General features: G+C 38.3%; 1 protein-coding gene across 1 annotated transcript in view; it reads right to left on the bottom strand.

The window, feature by feature from the left end:
- DNAH5 (dynein axonemal heavy chain 5) overlaps positions 1–19009 on the bottom strand; it is a gene marked incomplete at its 3' end in the record, with an annotated part of 148604 nt that overhangs the window by 112608 nt on the left and 16987 nt on the right. The window contains exons 3-12 of the mRNA XM_017524678.2: positions 18690–18774; positions 14554–14714; positions 12421–12642; positions 10335–10472; positions 9062–9238; positions 7266–7379; positions 6470–6577; positions 4714–4836; positions 3927–4142; positions 650–757 (exon numbers count right to left, since the gene is read on the bottom strand). Of these exons, the coding sequence (XP_017380167.2) occupies positions 650–757; positions 3927–4142; positions 4714–4836; positions 6470–6577; positions 7266–7379; positions 9062–9238; positions 10335–10472; positions 12421–12642; positions 14554–14714; positions 18690–18774 (1452 nt within the window). The remainder of the gene's footprint in view (positions 1–649; positions 758–3926; positions 4143–4713; positions 4837–6469; positions 6578–7265; positions 7380–9061; positions 9239–10334; positions 10473–12420; positions 12643–14553; positions 14715–18689; positions 18775–19009) is intronic.

Genomic DNA, 19009 nt, shown 5'->3' with positions numbered 1-19009 from the left:
CAGTAGAGAGGTGCAGGACCAGGCACCTCACCAGAACTGGCAAGCCCAACCCCTTCCCCAGGAATCTGGAGCCTGCCTGGTCCTGTGAAACAGTCTCAGTAGCTACTGATGCCATAAACTGCTCATATGAGCTGCAAGGCATGACGGCTGGTCTACAGTGAGCAGGGAAAGAAGGAAAAGAGGAAGGGGTTGCAAGACCAAGAAGACGTCCGGGTGTTGAGCGGTCCCACCATTTCTAAGGCCAGTGGCAGGCCTGCCTTGGAATCTGCCAGACATTGCTGACCATTTGCCTGAGCCGCCTCTGGTCATAATCATTGCTACACAGTGACAAGTGGAAATAAGTGTCTATATTCTAATCACACCGCAATGTTCAACAGAAGGTGAAAGTTAACTTTCTAAGAACTTCAATGGAAGACGTGTAGAAGTCTGATCCACATCATTAGCCAAAGCTATATTTATGACCCTTTAATCCATGAAAAACAGCCTTCAATTATTCATCTGAAATCACAAAACACAGGCTGAGGTTGCTATCGGTCACCTCCATGATGAAGACACCTCTGCCTTCTGAATGGGTAATGATTAACAGCATTATACAGAAAGGAAAAAATAAACACATGACTGTCAACAGGAATTTTATTATACAACCTACATGAAGGTCACTAGTCTGCTTGCAAAACTCTTCACAATCTTGGTCAAAATCCATTTTCCGCTGGTCTAAGAAATTATATTCCTTTTTCTTTATGGTTGCCACAATGCCCTGAAATATTATGAGATAAATTAGATAACATTTCAATATTCTTATATTACCTAACTAAGTAAGACCCTTAAATGTACAGCCTATACAACAATTGCCAAAAAAATCCATTTAAAGGAAGGTTTATTTTTTTACTCACATTGTTTCACACTTATTATTTTATAGGCAGTATAAAGCAGCCATACTGCATTCAAAGAAATCACTTGGAAAGGATTTTTATGTTTTATGTATTTTTGAAAAAATAAAATAAAAACCACATCTGAAAATTGGGAAAGGTTTTTTTGTTCACTAAAAGTTTATTGTTAACCGTATGTAAAATACTTTTTTAAAGCCCAGAGAAGAATTTACTAAAATATTTTGTTGAAAAGTTTAAATCTTCTCAGAAAATAAATAAGGCTTTCACAGAACACAAACAATATAGGAAGAAAATAATTATGTTATATCTACAGACAAGTTACTATCTTCCAAGCCGCAAATCTCTTAAAAATGTCAAACCAGAATCCACCACTTAAAACCCCTCTAGAATTAATTGCTTTCTACTGTCCTGCAAAGCTGCAGCCTGTGACTAGAAAAGTACAAACTAGGAAGTTCATCTCCTTGAAAATACTATGATCGGAAGCCTTGTTTGCTTTGAGTAATGAACTATAATACTCTGTGATTCTTCTTAACCAGGCACTAAGCTATTCTCAAACTCAAGTGCCCACATTGTTGACAGAGGCATATAATTTTTATGAAGAATATTGGGCCCCCTTCTTCTATGATCTCCTCTTCAAAGTCACTTCCATTTAAACATCAAATCTCTCAATAGACAAAAGTGTATAAATGGCATAACTTTTTGAATCAAGTTTACTAGATAAAACAACTTACTCGTTCATGCAGCATAACTACAAAATTAGTTCTATTTAGAAACTGTGTGTGTATATATATGTTTTTATGTAACATTATATATATGTATGTGTGTGCATGAAATATTATATAAAATATGCGCACACAAAATATATATATACGCATGGAATGATACAATGCCTAGGATTTACAGTGCTGATATTTCTTAAAATCAAAAGAATCAAAAGTGTGTATGTATATATACACACATATATATATATACATATAGAAGTAGCTTTTCCATGCTTCCTTTAGACATTTTATATGACACTCTATGTGTGTGTATACATATATACATATGTACATATGTGTGTATACATATATACATATGTACATATGTGTGTATACATATATACATATGTATATATGTATGTATATGTATATATATGTGTGTGTGTGTATTTAAATACACACACACACATATAGTATTATATTTGTAGGGACAGGGATGAATCTGGAAACCAGCATTCTCAGCAAACTGACACGAGAACAGAAAACCAAATACCGCATATTTTCACTCACAGGCGGGTGATGAACAATGAGAACACATGGGCACAGGGAGGGAAACATCTCACACTGGGGTAGATTAGGAGGTGGGGGGCCAGGGGAGGGGAGGAACAGAGGGGGTGGGGAGTTGGGGAGGGATAACACCAGGAGAAATGTCTGATGTGGGCAACAGGGGGATGGAGACAGCAAACCACCATGGCATATGTGTACCTAGGCAACAATCCTGCAGGATGAGCACATGTACCCTAGAGCTTAAAATACAATAAAAAATAATAATAATAAAATGTCTAAAAGAAGTATGGAAAAGCTACATTACCACATTTTAATGTAGCAATTTTAAAGATTTGGGGATTTGAGAAAATCCTGCTCTATGACTGGATTTAATGGTCACTTAAGATTATTAAGTTAAATAGAAAATGATTGTGACCTTTACACCAACTACTCAAGTTCAATCTACTTAATTATTTTCTTGATAGATATTTTTTGCACACCTATTATGTGGCAAAAAACTTTAAAGGTTTCCTGCTAAATAAAGGTCTTTTTCTTTTTCTCTCCCAAAACTTGGTATACTCAATGAAAAAGATTCCTTATGTTAGGCTAAACTGTTAGAGTACAAAAATTAATGTGTAAATAGCAAAGACTTGGAACCAACCCAAATGCCCATCGATGTTAGACTGGATAAAGAAAATGTGGTACATATACACCATGGAAGACTATGCAGCCATAAAGAAAAAGATGAGTTCATGTCCTTTGCAGGGACATGGATGAAGCTGGAAGCCATCATTCTCAACAAACTAACACAAGAACAGAAAACGAAACACCACATGTTCTCACTTATAAGTGAGAGTTGAACAATGAGAACACATGGACACAGGGAGGGGAACATCACATACTGGGGACTGTCGGTGGGTGGGGATTAGGGGAGAGACAGCATTATGAGAAATGCCTAATGTAGATGACAGGGTGAAGGATGCAGCCAACCACCATGGCACATGTATTCCTATGTAACAAACCTGCAACTGTATGTTCTGCATATGTATCCCAGAACTTAAAGTACAATTTTAAAAAAATTAGTAAGCAGTGGTTAATTATATGATCCTTTTCAAATTCAAGTACCAAAATTTTAAGATTTAGTGTCACTGTTCCCCAAAAAAGAAAAAAAATTGACTATGTCTACATTAAGAATTTAAAGCAAATTGTTTATAAATCGTGTTTCTAAAATCTTCAAGATGTTATTAGGTCATCATGCCTACTTTCAAAACTAAAGTTAGTCACACAGATACCATCACAAGATAAAGCAGTTAAAAATCAAAATAATCAGGGGAGTCTGATCTAGAATAAAATCAGGTCCTTTATATTTTTTAATATGTGTCCAAATAAAATACTTAAATGCAGAAATAATTTAGTGTCATGCAATGCCTGGTGTCAACTAGTGTCTGACACAGTGTACTCTTCATTAAATATTTCTTGCATAAATAAATAAAATAATAAGTTACATTTAAGCATTTTCCTTGTACTACTAATGAAAATGCTTTTTTAATGGTGATTAATTTTAGGCTATTGGGAAGTCATTCTTATAACCACACACCTGAAAAGAACATATTACCACCATTACACAATTCTCAAAATAAATCTAATTTCCTTATTGTTAAAGGACATGAGGTTATTTATATTACATTACAAACTGATGATTTGAATCATTCTCAACACTGTTATTTGCATAAAATATTGAAGTTTAGTTGTCGATTATGGTAGAAAATATAGCTTTAAAGTACAATACCTGGTATTTAGTGACTATGTCTTCCAGCCCCTCAATTGTAGAATCTTGCAGGACTGAATACGTCCTGAGGATTGTAAAGATGTCTATTATCTTGGCAAGGCGTCGGTGAAAAGTTTCAAATTTTCCAAAAATATACATCTCACTAAAATCAAACTGCTTTGCATTTGGATCTTGTTTAAGCTTTTGTTTTGTCTTGTGAAAGCAGTGCTGGTATTCCTTAAAATCACAAGAAAAATATACAACAAAGGGAATCATAGAAGTATCAACTTTATTTTCTTAAGCGAAAGCGACAGGAAAATTAGGATGGAATTGCAAGCCTTTTTTATAGTTTCATGCCTTTGCGTGTACTCACTCATCAGCCTGGAAAATCATCTTTTCACCTCTTCGAATGAAGCAATTCTAGATTCTAATCTGATTGCTCATGACACAACTCAAAGGTGTGGTTTTCCCATCTTGGTCGCACGGTTTTGGTAATAGCATCCTTCTATGACTCTCTCTCTCCATTCATCTTTAAGATGCTTAAGAAAAACTACCTCATATAAGTTATCTTTGTATCTCTAGTACTTAATGTGGTAACAGGACATAGTAGGCTCCCAAGGAGGGTAAAAAAAAATAACCGAATAAATTTTCTGGGAAAGTTAAGTAACATTCAATTTTCTTAATAGTTAAGAATCACTGTTCTTTTTAGCAACCAATAATATAATAATAATAAAATGATTTCAGATGGTCTCAGCAGCAAAAATAAGATAAAAATAACAGAACATCTAAATACTAAACTGACCATTACCTGTTTCAGTTTAATCGCAGATAATATCTTTTCTACAACAACATCCTGTGGCTGGTTCCAGATGGAAGCAGTTCCATTATTGGTAATATAGGCTTTACATGAAGATATAATCTGATTTGTCACCTGGGATTTTTCAATAAAATGATGTTAAGTACACAAAACAGCCATGGATTGTACACTGGACTAGAAGGTCCTTAACGCTTCTGCTTCTCAGAACTCACAGTCTTCTAACTTGAACTTGGACTTATTTTTTTCCATCACAATTATAATCAACCAATGACCCTCTGATATTGTCAAAATTGTTTGTGAAATCACAGAGTTGGAAGCACCATGGAAAATCGACAATTTGGGCCACCTTGTTTATGCAGGATGAATTGTCTTAACCAACCAAGAAAGGATTCATTTCCCTACCTAAAAACTGATGAGTTTTATAATATCTAACTCACAGTTTCTTAGCACCATTTAAAGTACTGTCAACCCTGATCTTTCCATGTGACCATGCTCAGCAATGGAAATGTCACAAGGAGAAGGCCACAGAGAGAAGGAAAGCTAATGTACAAAACCACTAACATTTCATTCATTTATTAATTTTTTGAATAACACACAAAGAAAATTAAATGACCATGCTACATGCATGGAATGATATGATACCAGGATTTACAGTGCAAGGGGTGGGGGTATGGGCGAATCAAGATCAGCCATGTGTGGATATTTGCTGAATCTAAGTGACATGTACATGACATTCCAGTATACATTTCTCTCTTCTTTTGTACTCACTTCAACATTTCCATAATGAAAGGTTTTTTTTATAATTAGATAAATGGTGGTTTAATTATTTTATGCTAGACCAAATTTTGCAAATAATATGCATAAAACCTAAATTAATAACACAAATTTACTTTTGGGTCTCATTTACACAGGGAATACTCCCCCAACCCTAACGTATAATTTTAAAGTATACAGAAGTTGGGAGGGAATCTTGCAGCCAACCCTCCTTTTTTTTTTACCTCAACTACCTACATGAGAGCAGTTTCCCATTGAGCTCTTAAGGCTGGATGTCCCTATTCCCAGGAAGAATTGTGCCTCCTACTGTGTTAGTATTCAGAATGCAAGTCTTGATGAGTCAAAAATTCTTCTATTTTAATACAACATTTAAGATTTTTGCCTTGATAATTAAAAAGTCATTTACTCCTTAGAGACCATTCAAAATGAGAATACTGACAATGCTTACCATAAACACTTACGAGTTAGGACATAAGGTTTAAGCATCGTTATGTGTTTTGGCAGAATCATTATAATTGTTTTATAGATTACTAGAACATTGCAAATGGCTTTTATTGCAATGATTACTGTTCTAATAACACCAAGTAAACAACTGTGGCATCAAATAAATTTGGAACAGTGGCATATGAAATATGAAACAGGAGACAGCCAGTTAACTATAGCTTTTCTTAATTAAAATTTACCCAGTAGGAATACATGATGTGCTAAACCACATAGGAAAAGAAATTCCAAAAGTAATCTTTTTTCATTTGTATTATATAAATAATAAAATATGGGAAATAATGCTTTATGATTTGCTAGAGTCAGCCTCTGACATAAATTTAATTCTATCTCTATTGATAGCCTAAGCCTTTTTAAAATGGTTAAGATACATACATATAGAACTGGGCCAATGTGGTAATTTTTAATTATCAAAAAATTGATCATTGGCAAAGAAATATAAATGACCATGAACTCTACATCACACACTTACCTTTACAAACAGAGATGTGATCTTCTCAGAGGTGTTATAATAATGAGAGATACTATAGATCATTTTAATTGCATTTATTAGTGTAGGAATAGCATCCATCATGGACAGCTGAAAGACACCATCAAAGTTTTCAGAAAAAAAAATCATCAAATTCAGCAAAATTCTAATAGACTAACCATTCCACTAGCATTAAAATAAAGTTTAAGATAGTTCCATTAAACATTTAAAAATATTATCTAATGCTTTACATGAAAATAATATATTTAATAGTACTTTTATGATTTTAGTCATATACGGTTAATCAAATGTTATTTCAATTAAAGAAATACTGACCTGCTGTTAATGACAAGCAACATCGAGTTAACTGTTAACTGTTATTAATGAGGAACTGTTAATAACAGTTAATGTTGTAATAAGTAAAAGCAGGCATTTCCTAAAGCTAAAAGATCAATCACCAGTTAATAACTTTTCCCATAGTTCTTCGGGGTATATAGTTCAGAATGTCCTTTGCAATATTTAATGGAAAATGTAACATGCAATAAATGTTTTAAAATATAACACCTCATACATATCGTCAATAAATAGTAGATAGATTGTTTAGAGTTAGATATAGAAATACAGATATCTGTGTGTGTGTGTGTGTGTGTGTGTGTGTGTGCATAATTTTCTTGGAAATAAAAAGTTTCTAAGACCTTTCCAATGGACTGTAATATCGATGAACCAAAATTCAATATTCAATTCAGCTAGTGAAAAAAGGGTTGTCTATAGATTAAAAGAATAGAAATCCTTAACTCACTGGATCACTGCTGTACAAAGGGTCACAACATTTTTCCAGTGTATACAAGTATTTCACATTGTCCTTTGCTTCGTTAGTTGCATCAGTGATTCGAATATCTGTCTCCCGCCAAGTCTAAGCACAATATGGAAAAGCAATTTTAATGCAATTATTAATAGAGGAAATTCCAACATAACAACCGCTAAGAGTCACCACAAATCCATTAGGCCAGACTTTCTGTGCATCTCACATAAAACTGAATCCAGAGGGGTGAGAGATATTGCTATGCTGGAAAGCAATTTAAAAGTTTTGACTAAATTTTTTAAAGCATCTCTTCCAGGGCTTCTCATATAAAAGCTATGCCATGACTGTCACAGGGTACCAAGAAGGCAGCACCTACCTTTTTAACTCACACCTTTTCCCCTCCACTGGTTACCAGACCCATTTGGTACCTCACTCCCATATTTTCTGTCTTTCTGCCATTCTAACCTGAACTCCCTTCCTATATCCCTATACATTTATTCACTAATGTAGTAAATATTTATTATCTGCCAACTGTATGCCAGAACTATGCTATGAGCTAGTAACTTAGAAATAAAAAGATAATCTAACAGTGAGAGAAGTAAAAGGAAATTATTTAGCACGTCAAAACGTTCCACTGACTTCACGGAAGTCCGACTGATAATACTTCTGAACTATATAGCAAGGTTCACCTCTGCTATTTCTTTTGAGAATAATATAAAGTAAATCTATAGCACATTTATAGCAACAAAGTATTATTGCTTACTTAGATTATTTGCATGTATCAAAACATGCAAATAGCTAATAACACCCATGCAAATAGTTAACAAATAGTCTTTCCAACATTAATGCCAGGTGAGTTAGGCAGCCTCTGTGATCGTCCCCGATGACCACAGACTCCCTGTATTCAAGCTCGTGTATTCATCCCCGCTCCTTGATTGTAGGCTGAATCTAGTGACTTGCTTCCAGTAAGGAGAATATGACGAAAGTGATGGGATGTCACTTCAAGAACTAGTTTACTTAAAGACTGTGGCTTCTAGGTTGGGTGCTCTCTTGCCTCTCTCACTTGCTCCCTTTAAGGGATGCCAGCTGCTGTATTCTAAGCTGCTCTATGGAGAGGCCCATGTGGGAAGGAACTGAAGGAAGTCTCCAACCAACAGCCAGCAAGAAACTGAATCCAGCAACATCCAGTTGAGTGAACTCGGAAGCAGATCTTCCCCAAGTTGAGTCTTAAGATGAACCCACATCACAGCTGCAACCTTATGAGATACCTGGAGTCAGAGGCACCCAGCTAAGCTGTACCCAGGTTCCTGGCCCATAGACTGTGAGATTAAAATATTGGCTGTTTTAAGCTGCTAATGGTGGTTGTTTGTTTTACTATATAAAACTAATATACAAGGGCTAAAAAATAAACATGAATAAGGTGAGTTTTCATTATTATTATTTCTGGCTGGTCTGAAAACATTATCTATATATACATATATATGTGTGTACATATATATATATATATATATATATATATACACACACACATGCTATCATGCTCTGTCTTAATTACATGCAATGCCCTCTAATAACACATATACATACATGTAGACCAGCTAACAAAATGCCTTTAATTCATTTTGTTATATAACTTTGCCTCCAAAGTTATATGAGGGAAATATTATGTAATTTTAAATGTTTTTCATAAAGGTATCATAACACGTTTTTGTCCCTAATCACTCTATGACTTGTAAATATGCATAGAGAATTCTCCTTCCCATTTCATAAGGAAAAATGAAATGGCTGATGACCTTCAGCAGTTTTGACTTGGCCGCTGCAAGCACTGCCAGCACGGCCTTCACATCAGGACTTTTCAGTTGTTCCAAGAGGTAGTTAAACTTGGAGAGCCTTTTCTTCCAGTACTCCAGCTCTGCTCGTGGCCCAACGTCATCTGCTTCCTTCCGCAGCTGATTGTTTTCAGCAAGAACCTGCAGATGCACAGGAAAACATGAACCATTGTGTGGGGCTGGAGATACTAAAATTATACACAAGCAAAACAAATAAGGAAATCAATTATCCTATCTGGATCATGATATATGTGTATTCCATGCTTCCAGCAACCATCTTTTACTAACTTAGCATGTATCCATTTTTAAATGCCAAAAAAATTTATTTGACTTGTTTTCACTGAAAACCGCTTATGTCTCCCTTGTTTGAAAATAGTTTATATTTGGGGGTTATTTTGAGATTTTTGATTTGTATTTTTTTCTTTTAAGGATATGTATTTTACATATTTATGGGGTACATGTGAGTATTTATTATATGTATAGAATGTGTCATGATCAGATCAGAGTATTTGGGATCTGATCACCTTGATTACTTACCGTTTCTATGTGTGGGTAACACTTCAAGTCCTCTCTTCTAAGTATTAGATTGGTGCAAAAATAATTTGCCCTTGAAAGTAATGGCAAAAACCACAATTACTTTTTGCACCAACCTACTATTTTGAAATATACAGTATACTGTTGTTAACTACAGTCACCCAATCTGTAATCGAAAACTACCTATTTAATGAGCTGTAATGAGTTTCTGAAGGCCTTGACCTCAAGAATTTTTCTTCGCTATTCATTTACTCTATCACCTTGGAGTAACATAACCTTATTAAATTGCATGGTTTAGGCTAGTGGATTTTAATTTTGCTTACTTTTTAATGTAATGTCCACCTTCATTCCTTCATTTAGGACTTTTCTGAATTTGTTTTAATGTTAAGTCTCCAGCTCCCTTTCGGAGGACATGCTGAAATAGAAAACTCCTCATGCTTCTACAGCGGTTCTCTCCAAAGTAAATTAGACCTCAAGGAAAAGAAACTTGCAAAGTGCAGCCTTCAAGTGATCTAAGTATACAAAGTCATTACCTCTTCTTAATTCATAATACTAAATGAAAACCACATTGGACCTCTCACCTCCTTAAGGATTTATAGTAAAACTCTTTAGCAAATGGAATGTCACATGATAATACACCTTCTTCCATTGTCTAGTTCAGTTACTTGGCACCTGAAATTGACATTTGGTTTCTCAAAATTACCTGTTCTGTCTGTTTGATCCATACTTTCATACAATCCTCTATTTTTTCCAAAGTCTCAGGGTTATTTGCTAGAGTCAAGTAGTCCATAGGTTCCTTTAGGGTTTTCAGTTCAAGTATGCCACATTTTCGAAGGTTCACCTAATCAGAATGAAAATTAAATAATAAGATGATGCTTTTATAAAACACACAGACTTTGGGCCCTGTATTTTTCACTTTGCTGCACTCTGACAGTGCTCTGGGAAGCCTGTCAGGTAGCACATGCCTCCTCTCCACTCCCACGTGCCTTTGTCCACATTGGCCCCAGACTGCCGGGACCTCCCAACACTTCTCTGTGATCCTACACAACCTCACAATTCAACCAAAAGCCCGCTGCCCTCTGCCACTCAGAAAGAATGCCTCCTCCCACCTGGGCACTCATCCCATTTTGTTAAGACTTTTGTTGCAATATGAAGTGGAACCATATAAAAAAAAAATATTGCTTTTTTAGACAAAATGCCAACCTTTTCATTTTGTCCAACCTGCATTTTGGTCTGGCCTCCATCACAGTTAATCACAAAAATAACTCGGGCATTAGCTGGAGTCATCCAGCTAATCATCCTGTGTCTGCCTGAATAAAAGTTGCTTAACTCCCCCATTCCATACCCCTTGGAAAGCATAATGCCCCCTCCCCAATCCCAGCAGGATCAGCACTCCTGGGAGAGGAGGGCAGAGTGTTACACTGTCATCATTACCATGGGACCCATTTTCCTACCTCCCCCTACATTCCCAATCTGGGCTCTGTCATCTTATTCCCTTATCTCTCTCTCTCTCTCTCTCGTTCTATCTGTTTCACACACACACACACACACACACACACACACACAAACATGCCTGCATCCATCAAACGCTGCCCCAAGTAATCACAAACCCAGACTTATAAACAGCACAAAGTATACAGCAGCTAAATCTCACATCTGCCAGAATTATTCTTAAAGGCCTTTTGATCATTGGCTGAGCCACAGGATCCAACTTGCTCTCTCCAAACATATCAATTTCTCTTTCCTTCTTCTGCCCCTTCAGGATCCCTTCTGCCACCCTCATCCACCCCCACACACACACTTCAGTTCCAAATTCCTTTCATTCTAGGATGCACAGCACTGCCACAAGCATTTCGGACTCTTGCCTTTGGAGTCACTCATCTAACTGAGTAAAGTCCTGCATCATTGCCAACATTTTTATGGAACCCCTGAATGGGATGATTATTACAAACTGTGGAAACTTGAATCTAATCACCACCACATCTTGAAGGAGCAATAAAATTGCCTGCAACGCACTGTTTACAATAACAAAGACCTGGAACCAACCCAAATGCCCATCGATGATAGACTGGACAGGGAAAATGTGGTACATATACACCACGGAATATTATGCATCCATCAAAAATGATGAGTTCGTGTCCTTTGTAGGGACATGGCTGAACCTGGAAATCATCATTTTCAGCAAACTGACACAAGAGCAGAAAATCAAACCCTGCATGTTCTCACTCATAGGTGGGTGTTGAACAATGAGAACGCATGGACACAGGGAGGTAAGCACTACACACTGGGGTCTGTTGGGGGGAAATCGGGGAGGGACAGTGGGGGGTGGGGAGTTGGGGGGGATGGCATGGGGAGAAATGAAGGATATAGGTGATGGGGAGGAAGGCAGCAAATCACACTGTCACGTGTGTACCTATGCAACAATCTTGCATGTTCTTCACATGTACCCCAAAACCTAAAATGCAATAAAAAAAAAAAGAATGTAGGATAAATGCCAAGGGAAGTTACTGTAATTTATGTGGTGCATTATGGACATTCTCTCTCTTTTTTTTAACTTCTAAAAATCATGGAAGTGATCTTTACCATAGAAATTACTGTATAAAATCTCTTCCATATTCAAAATATTGGAGAGTATTATTAAAAGATATGCGTCTAAAAAAAAATTGCCTGCAACATTTTTTGAAAAACTGCAGCACGAGGAACTAAGACCGTCTAAGAGACGCATCACACACATACTGTACTTGTTGACCACCTGATCATTTGTAAAGGAACAGCTTATTCATCCTTACCTTCTCCTTCAAACTCTCCTGTGCACCCAAAAGGACATTCACAAAGCCTTCCAGGGAGCTCAGGAACTCCTGCCGGACATGAGCTGTGTCCTGCAGGCCCTCAAGCTCGCCCCAGCCATGGCTCGTGGCTCTGAGAGCAGGAATGAAGATGTCCGACAGCAAACGCCTTACACTGTTGAGCAGGCCTCCATCTGCAGCATCTAACATGTTAAAGCTCACCTCCTGGAAAACAAGCAGGAGATCCTTTACTGTACATATGATCCTCAAATGCCACACAGCTACTAAGTCATTTCTAAATGTTGTCACTTTACCAAATACCCAGAAAATTATTAGTTTGGGCCAGGCGTGGTGGCTCACACCTGTAATCCCAGCACTTTGGGCGGCCGAGGCAGGTGGATCATTTGAGATCAGGAATTCAAGACCAGCCTGGGCAACACAGTTAAACTCAGTCTCTACTAAAAATACAAAATTTAATTGGGCATGGTGGCAGGCACCTGTAATCCCCTCTACTTGGGAGGCTGAGGCACAAGAATCACTTGAACCCAGGAGGCAGAGGCTGCAGTGAGCCGAGAGGCACCACTGCATTCCAACCTGGGCAACAGAGCAAGACCCTGTCTCAGAAAAAAAGAAAATTATTAGTTTGACATCCTGGTTAAGAAATAAGAGACAGGCTGGGCACAATGGCTCACACCTGTAATCCCAGCACTTTGGGAGGCCAAGGCGGTAGATCACGAGGCCAGGAGTTCAAGATCAGCCTGGCCAAGATGGTGAAACCCCATGTCTACTAAAAATATAAAAATTAGCCAGGCATGATGGTGGGCACCTATAATCCCAGCCACTCAGGAAACTGAGGCAGAGAATTGCTTGAACCCAGGAGGCAGAGTCTGCAGTGAGCCAAGATCATGCCACTGCACTGCAGCCTGGGCAGAGAGAGATCCATCTCAAAAAACAAAAAACAAAAAACAAAAAAAAAAAAAGAAAGGAAAAAAGAAATAAGCTTTACACTATCCTAAATTGTAATCATCAAAATAAAAGCATGCAATAAATAGAATGCCAGATGTTTACCAATTCATATGCTCCAAGAAGATAGTGCACCCATCAGAGGGACAGGAAAAACTTGTACAGACACACTTTACTTTATGCAAAAAAAAAAAAAAAAGTTACATATCTACTCTCAGAAATCTTATCTTAAATGTATAAAATTCACCACTAAGTAAATTATGCATGGGGAATTCTTTAGAAAAAGAAAGTCCTCACTGTTATACATGCTCAGAAAAACAGCAAAGGAGAAAGGACTTACAGAGTGCCTACATAAATTGGTTATGAGTAACATATAAACAAGGAACAACAAACTGCAGAAGGCCGTAGGAGGCCTCTGAGGAGGAAGGCCTCTCCATGCCTCATGTTCCGGTACCGGGCGACCTAGGTTCTGTAACCATAAACATTGTGCTCAAGGACGTAAAACCCCTTCATAGCACTATGACATAGCCAGACTTGTAGGGTCCTTGTAAGGCCCGCATTCCATCAGCTGTACATAGATAATAAGCTAAAGATAGCCACGTGTTCTTATTTTGTGAAACTCCCAAAACACCACTGTTATCAATCCTTAGAATGACACACCAGTTCCGGCTCACTGATTCACTCCACCATCACTCCACCCCTACCCTACAGATCAAAGTGATTGTAATCAATAAATAGTGTGGATGATCAGAGCTCGGGATCTTCACTGTCTCCTCCAAAGTAATAAAGTGATGGTCCCCGGGTCCCACCTTCTCTCTTGATCTGTCTTTTTCTGATTCCTTTGTCCCACTGAACTCGGGGTACCCATGGGTGATGTAGGGCTGGTTCCCTATATTCTGGTGCCCAACTGTGGGGCTCATGAATCCCTATATTCCACACACTCAGAAGGTTGTATCGATTTGTGTTAATAAATCAAATATTAAGTCCTCTTACTCAAAAGATTTAAAGGGAACGTCCTCTTAATTTCTTGCTTTAAATTTTTTAAAAATACTTCTCTGAAAGGAGTTTTAGATACTGTAGTGAATACAATGGCTGTCTTTACCGGAGGAATATTTGTGTGCAAGTTGTATGATTTTTAGTAATTCAGAGTAAACAACGGCTCTTGCCCCTTACCCGGTGGATGTTGTCAGGGGTGATGGCTTTAGAAGGGTCGGTCCTGATGAAGAACACACATGCCCCAGTAAGGGCCACATCTTTTCCCTCAGTCACGAACACCTTAGGTTTTTTAATCTTTCCAGAAACAAGATTTACCCCTCCTAGAGAGCCAAGCTGTCCTACAAAAGCAAAATAATTTTAGTATCACAAATGCTTCTTACAGTCCACATGGTTGCCTTTGGAAAGAAGTTTCCCTGTTAAAATATTGCCATTGTTGACTTGTCCGTGTGCCTTAGGTTGGTCCACCTCTTGAACAATCTCTAGCATGAGCCCTATAGGCATCTCAAAGAATCTGTATGATTCCAGATCATAGATTCACTTCAAAATTGTTGTTTCACAGGCAGTGAAAAGAGGGAAGAAAGACAAAGTATCTACTGGCATGTACTGTGTCCCAGGCCCTTTGCTACATACCGTTATGAAAACACAACTCAGCTGGGCGCAGTGGCTCACACCTGTAATCCCAGCACTTTGGGAGGCCAAGGTGGGCAGATTGCCTAAGGTCAGGAGTTCAAGACCAGCTTGGTCAATGTGATGAAACTCTGTCTCTACTAAAAATACAAAAATTAGCCTACCGTGGTGGTGCGGACCTGTAATCCCAGCTACCAGGGCGGCTGAGGCAGGAGAATCGCTTGAACCCGGGAGGCAGAAGTTGCAGTGGGCCGAGATCACACCACTGCACTCCAGGCTGGGCAACAGAGCAAAACTCAGCCTCAAAAAAAAAAAAAAAAAAAAAAAAAAACCTCTTGAGAGAGCTGTGACATGTTCCAAGTTAAACAGCCAAACTTGGTGGCACCACTTGGTGACCTTGGTGGCAGAGCCAAGGTCAAAAACCAGCTCTGACTATAAAACTCAGAACCCTCACTTCCCCATGCTGTCCATTCTCTGTCATAGTCAGCATAACCAGTTATCTTTCAAATACTGCTGGTATCAGGGTCTTGTAGAGGTAGGACCACTTGATGATGAAGTGTGGGCTATACAGTCAGACTCCCAGAACTTCAATCTCAGGCTGTGCTTCCCAGCCATGTGACCTTGCCAAGTTACTTAATCTTTCCGTGCCTCTGTTTTCTCATCTTCTCATTTTAAAAGTGAGAATAATACTAGAACTTAGCATCTGAAATTGTTGTGAAAATCAACTGAGTTAATACATCTAAAGCCCTTAGAAAAGCACATAAGAATAATAATGCTTACACATAAGTAAGCATTATTATCAGTATGGAACATTCATCTTTGATTATCCAAGCATGTAGAACATTTAAGTACACAGAATATACTGTGAGCTAGTCCATTGTGTTCTTACCTGCCCAAGAAATGTTTGGATCTTCAGACAGGTAACTCAATCTGGATTACTGGGGTGGGAGGATGGTGCTAATGGTGTACTTTGGGAAGAGAAGTAGACCAGAAGTTGAATCCTATAATCCTGGGATTAAAACCTCTTGGAATAATCCTCCCTCAGGGATCTTCCTCCCATGGTGCTAAGCTAGAAACCTGGACTGGGGCTTTGACAGTGAACCGTCATTAAAGGTAGCCAGAAGATCAATCTCCCCCTCATTCAAAATTGCATCCCACTCCTGGCTAATATCACCTGGGTCTCATGAGTAATAAGATGTTAGGCAACAAGTTTCAACTGAGGCACCAAGGCATGATAGACATCAGAAAACAGAGTTTCAAAGAAAAAAAAATCAGCAGAAATTTCAAAGCGCTTTTCCTAGAACTGATTAGACATCTCCTCCCGGGCCCTCATCAGAATGCAAAAGGGTCAAGAGCATGTAGACTAAGGAAGGATTTTGTGAAGACAGTTATGCTATGTATTAGTCTGTTTTCATGCTGCTAATAGAGACAGACCTAAGACTGGGCAATTTACAAAAGAAAGAGGTTTAATTGGACTTACAGGTCCATGTGGCTTGGGAAGCCTCACAATCATGGTAGAAGGCAAGGAGAAGCAAGTCCTGTCTTACACAAATGGCAGCAGGCAAAGAGAGAATAAGACCCAAGCTAAACACGTTTCCCTTAACAATCCATCAGATCTCATGAGACTCATTCACTATCACCAGAACAGCGCAGGAAATACCCAACCCCATAATTCAATTACCTCCCACCAGGTTCATAGCACAACACATGGGAATTGTGGGAGTTACAATTCAAGATGAGATTTGGGTGGGGACCCAGAGCCAAACCATATCATCCTATGCAAAGGAGGGAGGGGTTCCTGGGCTGCAGGACTTTCGGTGCTAAAATCAGGACAGTCATGCCAGTCAAAAAACAAGGTCTTCAACCCAGCCACCTAAAGAGCCTGGTTTATGTCTCCTGGAGTTTAGGAACAAAATGACTGGGATATGACACCTGACCCAGATAAGAAGTCTAAACACAGTGTACAATAAGGCAGATAGAGAGAAAGTGGACTGTGCTGGGAGCTAACAACACATCCACGGAGGGCAGGGACCTAGGAACCCAGTGGGGGCCCTGCTAAAAAGAGCCAGACTGGAGCCACCTTAAATCCTACTCAAAAGGAGCACCTGAGGGAGGATGGGACACAGTGATTGCTCCTGGTGCTAACACTACCAAGTTTCAGAGGTCATCATCAGGACAGCCCATTGCCATGGGATGCACAGCCAGTGTTCCCAGTGGTCACCTCGGGAGAACCCACCACCAGGCCCACAAGAGCAAGGTAAGAGTGCAAGGTCAGTCAGCTCACAACAGTGGCAGTCCAGCAAAAACTTTCCCACCCTGCTTCCCTTTTATCTCTACCTTGCCTCTGGCCTCACACAGTCAGACACTTTGGTTAAGCTGCTGTGGACAAGGGGTGGAAGAGGAAGGTGAAAAGAAGAGCACATAGTCCTCCTCTTCTCCCACTGAGAACTTCAACCTTCAGAGGAATGGGGGGCTCAGGGGTGAGGAAGGAAGAAGATTTCACTTTCCATCAATGGGACAGTTTTTCTTTTTGAGTTGAGGTTGTGTTAGTAATTTTAAATGACCATAGAAGTTTTTGTAATCTAAGAATATCCAGGAAAGTCATGGGACTGCCAGCCTTCTAATCCAAGTTCAGAAGAAGGACTATCACGAGGGAGAAGATGTAAAGGTTAAACTTGCTTTTATGTTTGTGTCCTACAAACACTTCTGGCTCCAAGTAAAATTTACACAGAAGGCCAGTTTCATCCAGTGCTCCATTCATGGATAAACTTGATCTTTCATTTGAGCTTATGTTTTGCAATCTGCTGTAGAAACCGAAACTTCTATCTCTTGATTTTTCACTCAAAATGTAATAAGCTTTCTAAGCACAAAATACCAAATTGACAGCTTTGAGAAAATGCCAGTTCAAATTTGTATGCATAATTTCTTCAGTTTTTAAACAAAGAAGTATAGTCTTACTATATGCCAAGAGCAATAACTATTTTCCCTTTTTTCAAATGGGTAGTAAAAAGGATGTATGTAATATTTTAATATATTAAATAATGCATTTATTCATATATTCACTTACGTTCCCGGTTAGGCCTTTAATATTACATTAATCCACTTAAAAGGAGAATAGACTATCCCAGTTGAATCCATAGAAAGATTTGCAAACTTTTCGTAAGTGAGGATGATGAAACCTGTCGTCCAATATTACTTATTTAAAGCAAAGTCAGTAGAAAATAAATACAATGTGATATTTAACTAAAAAGGGATGTTATACATACTGGCAATTTCTATGTAAAAAAAAATAATGTCTATATACATGAGAAACAGGTACCCATTATAACTTCTAGAACATAATACACAGAATGAACTAGAATATAAGAAAAGGAAGTCGAACATAATCTACTTTATTATCTTTACTGCCAGCACAGCCTGAGAAGGAAAAGAAAACATCTCCAATGAAGTTAGAACAACCAGGCTAAATACCAACTGTAATCTGTCCTCTATCCTTGAGGACACACAACTTCTTCCACAGGGCCACACCCAACACACTAAGGGTTTCCCACATCGACCCACACACACACCTCCCTCCTGCCAGCAAGGTGAAACAGGTCTGTTCTCACAGTGGCTTTCTTCTTCAAGCTACCCTCAGATGAATCTAATGACACATTTCTGGGTTATGTCACATCAAATTCAAATACCTGTTTCTGCTACCTCCACATCTTGATAGTAAAACATGAGGTGTCGGGGACCTCCAACAGCAAAAAGTTCATCGATTCTTTCAATCTGGGAAAAAGAAAAAGGCAAGATAGTGACTTTTAATCCAAATTAGAAACTGCACTTAAATCAGCATTAATAGTATAAAAAAGGAAAATTACTGTCATCTTTCTTACTCAAACAGGACTGCAGCTAATGTATCCTATATAAAAGGGAGCAACTATGTCAGAATAAATGTCTCACCATAGTATAAACTCCATTCAAAAAAGTAATTTAATGAATCATAGAAATATCTGTTACTTAT

The sequence above is a fragment of the Cebus imitator genome, unplaced genomic scaffold, assembly GCF_001604975.1.
Source record: "Cebus imitator isolate Cc_AM_T3 unplaced genomic scaffold, Cebus_imitator-1.0 Scaffold35, whole genome shotgun sequence".
NCBI classification, from domain to species: Eukaryota; Metazoa; Chordata; class Mammalia; order Primates; family Cebidae; genus Cebus; species Cebus imitator.
Note: the sequence above shows the minus strand (reverse complement) of the source record. Positions and strands in the feature narration are given on the sequence as shown.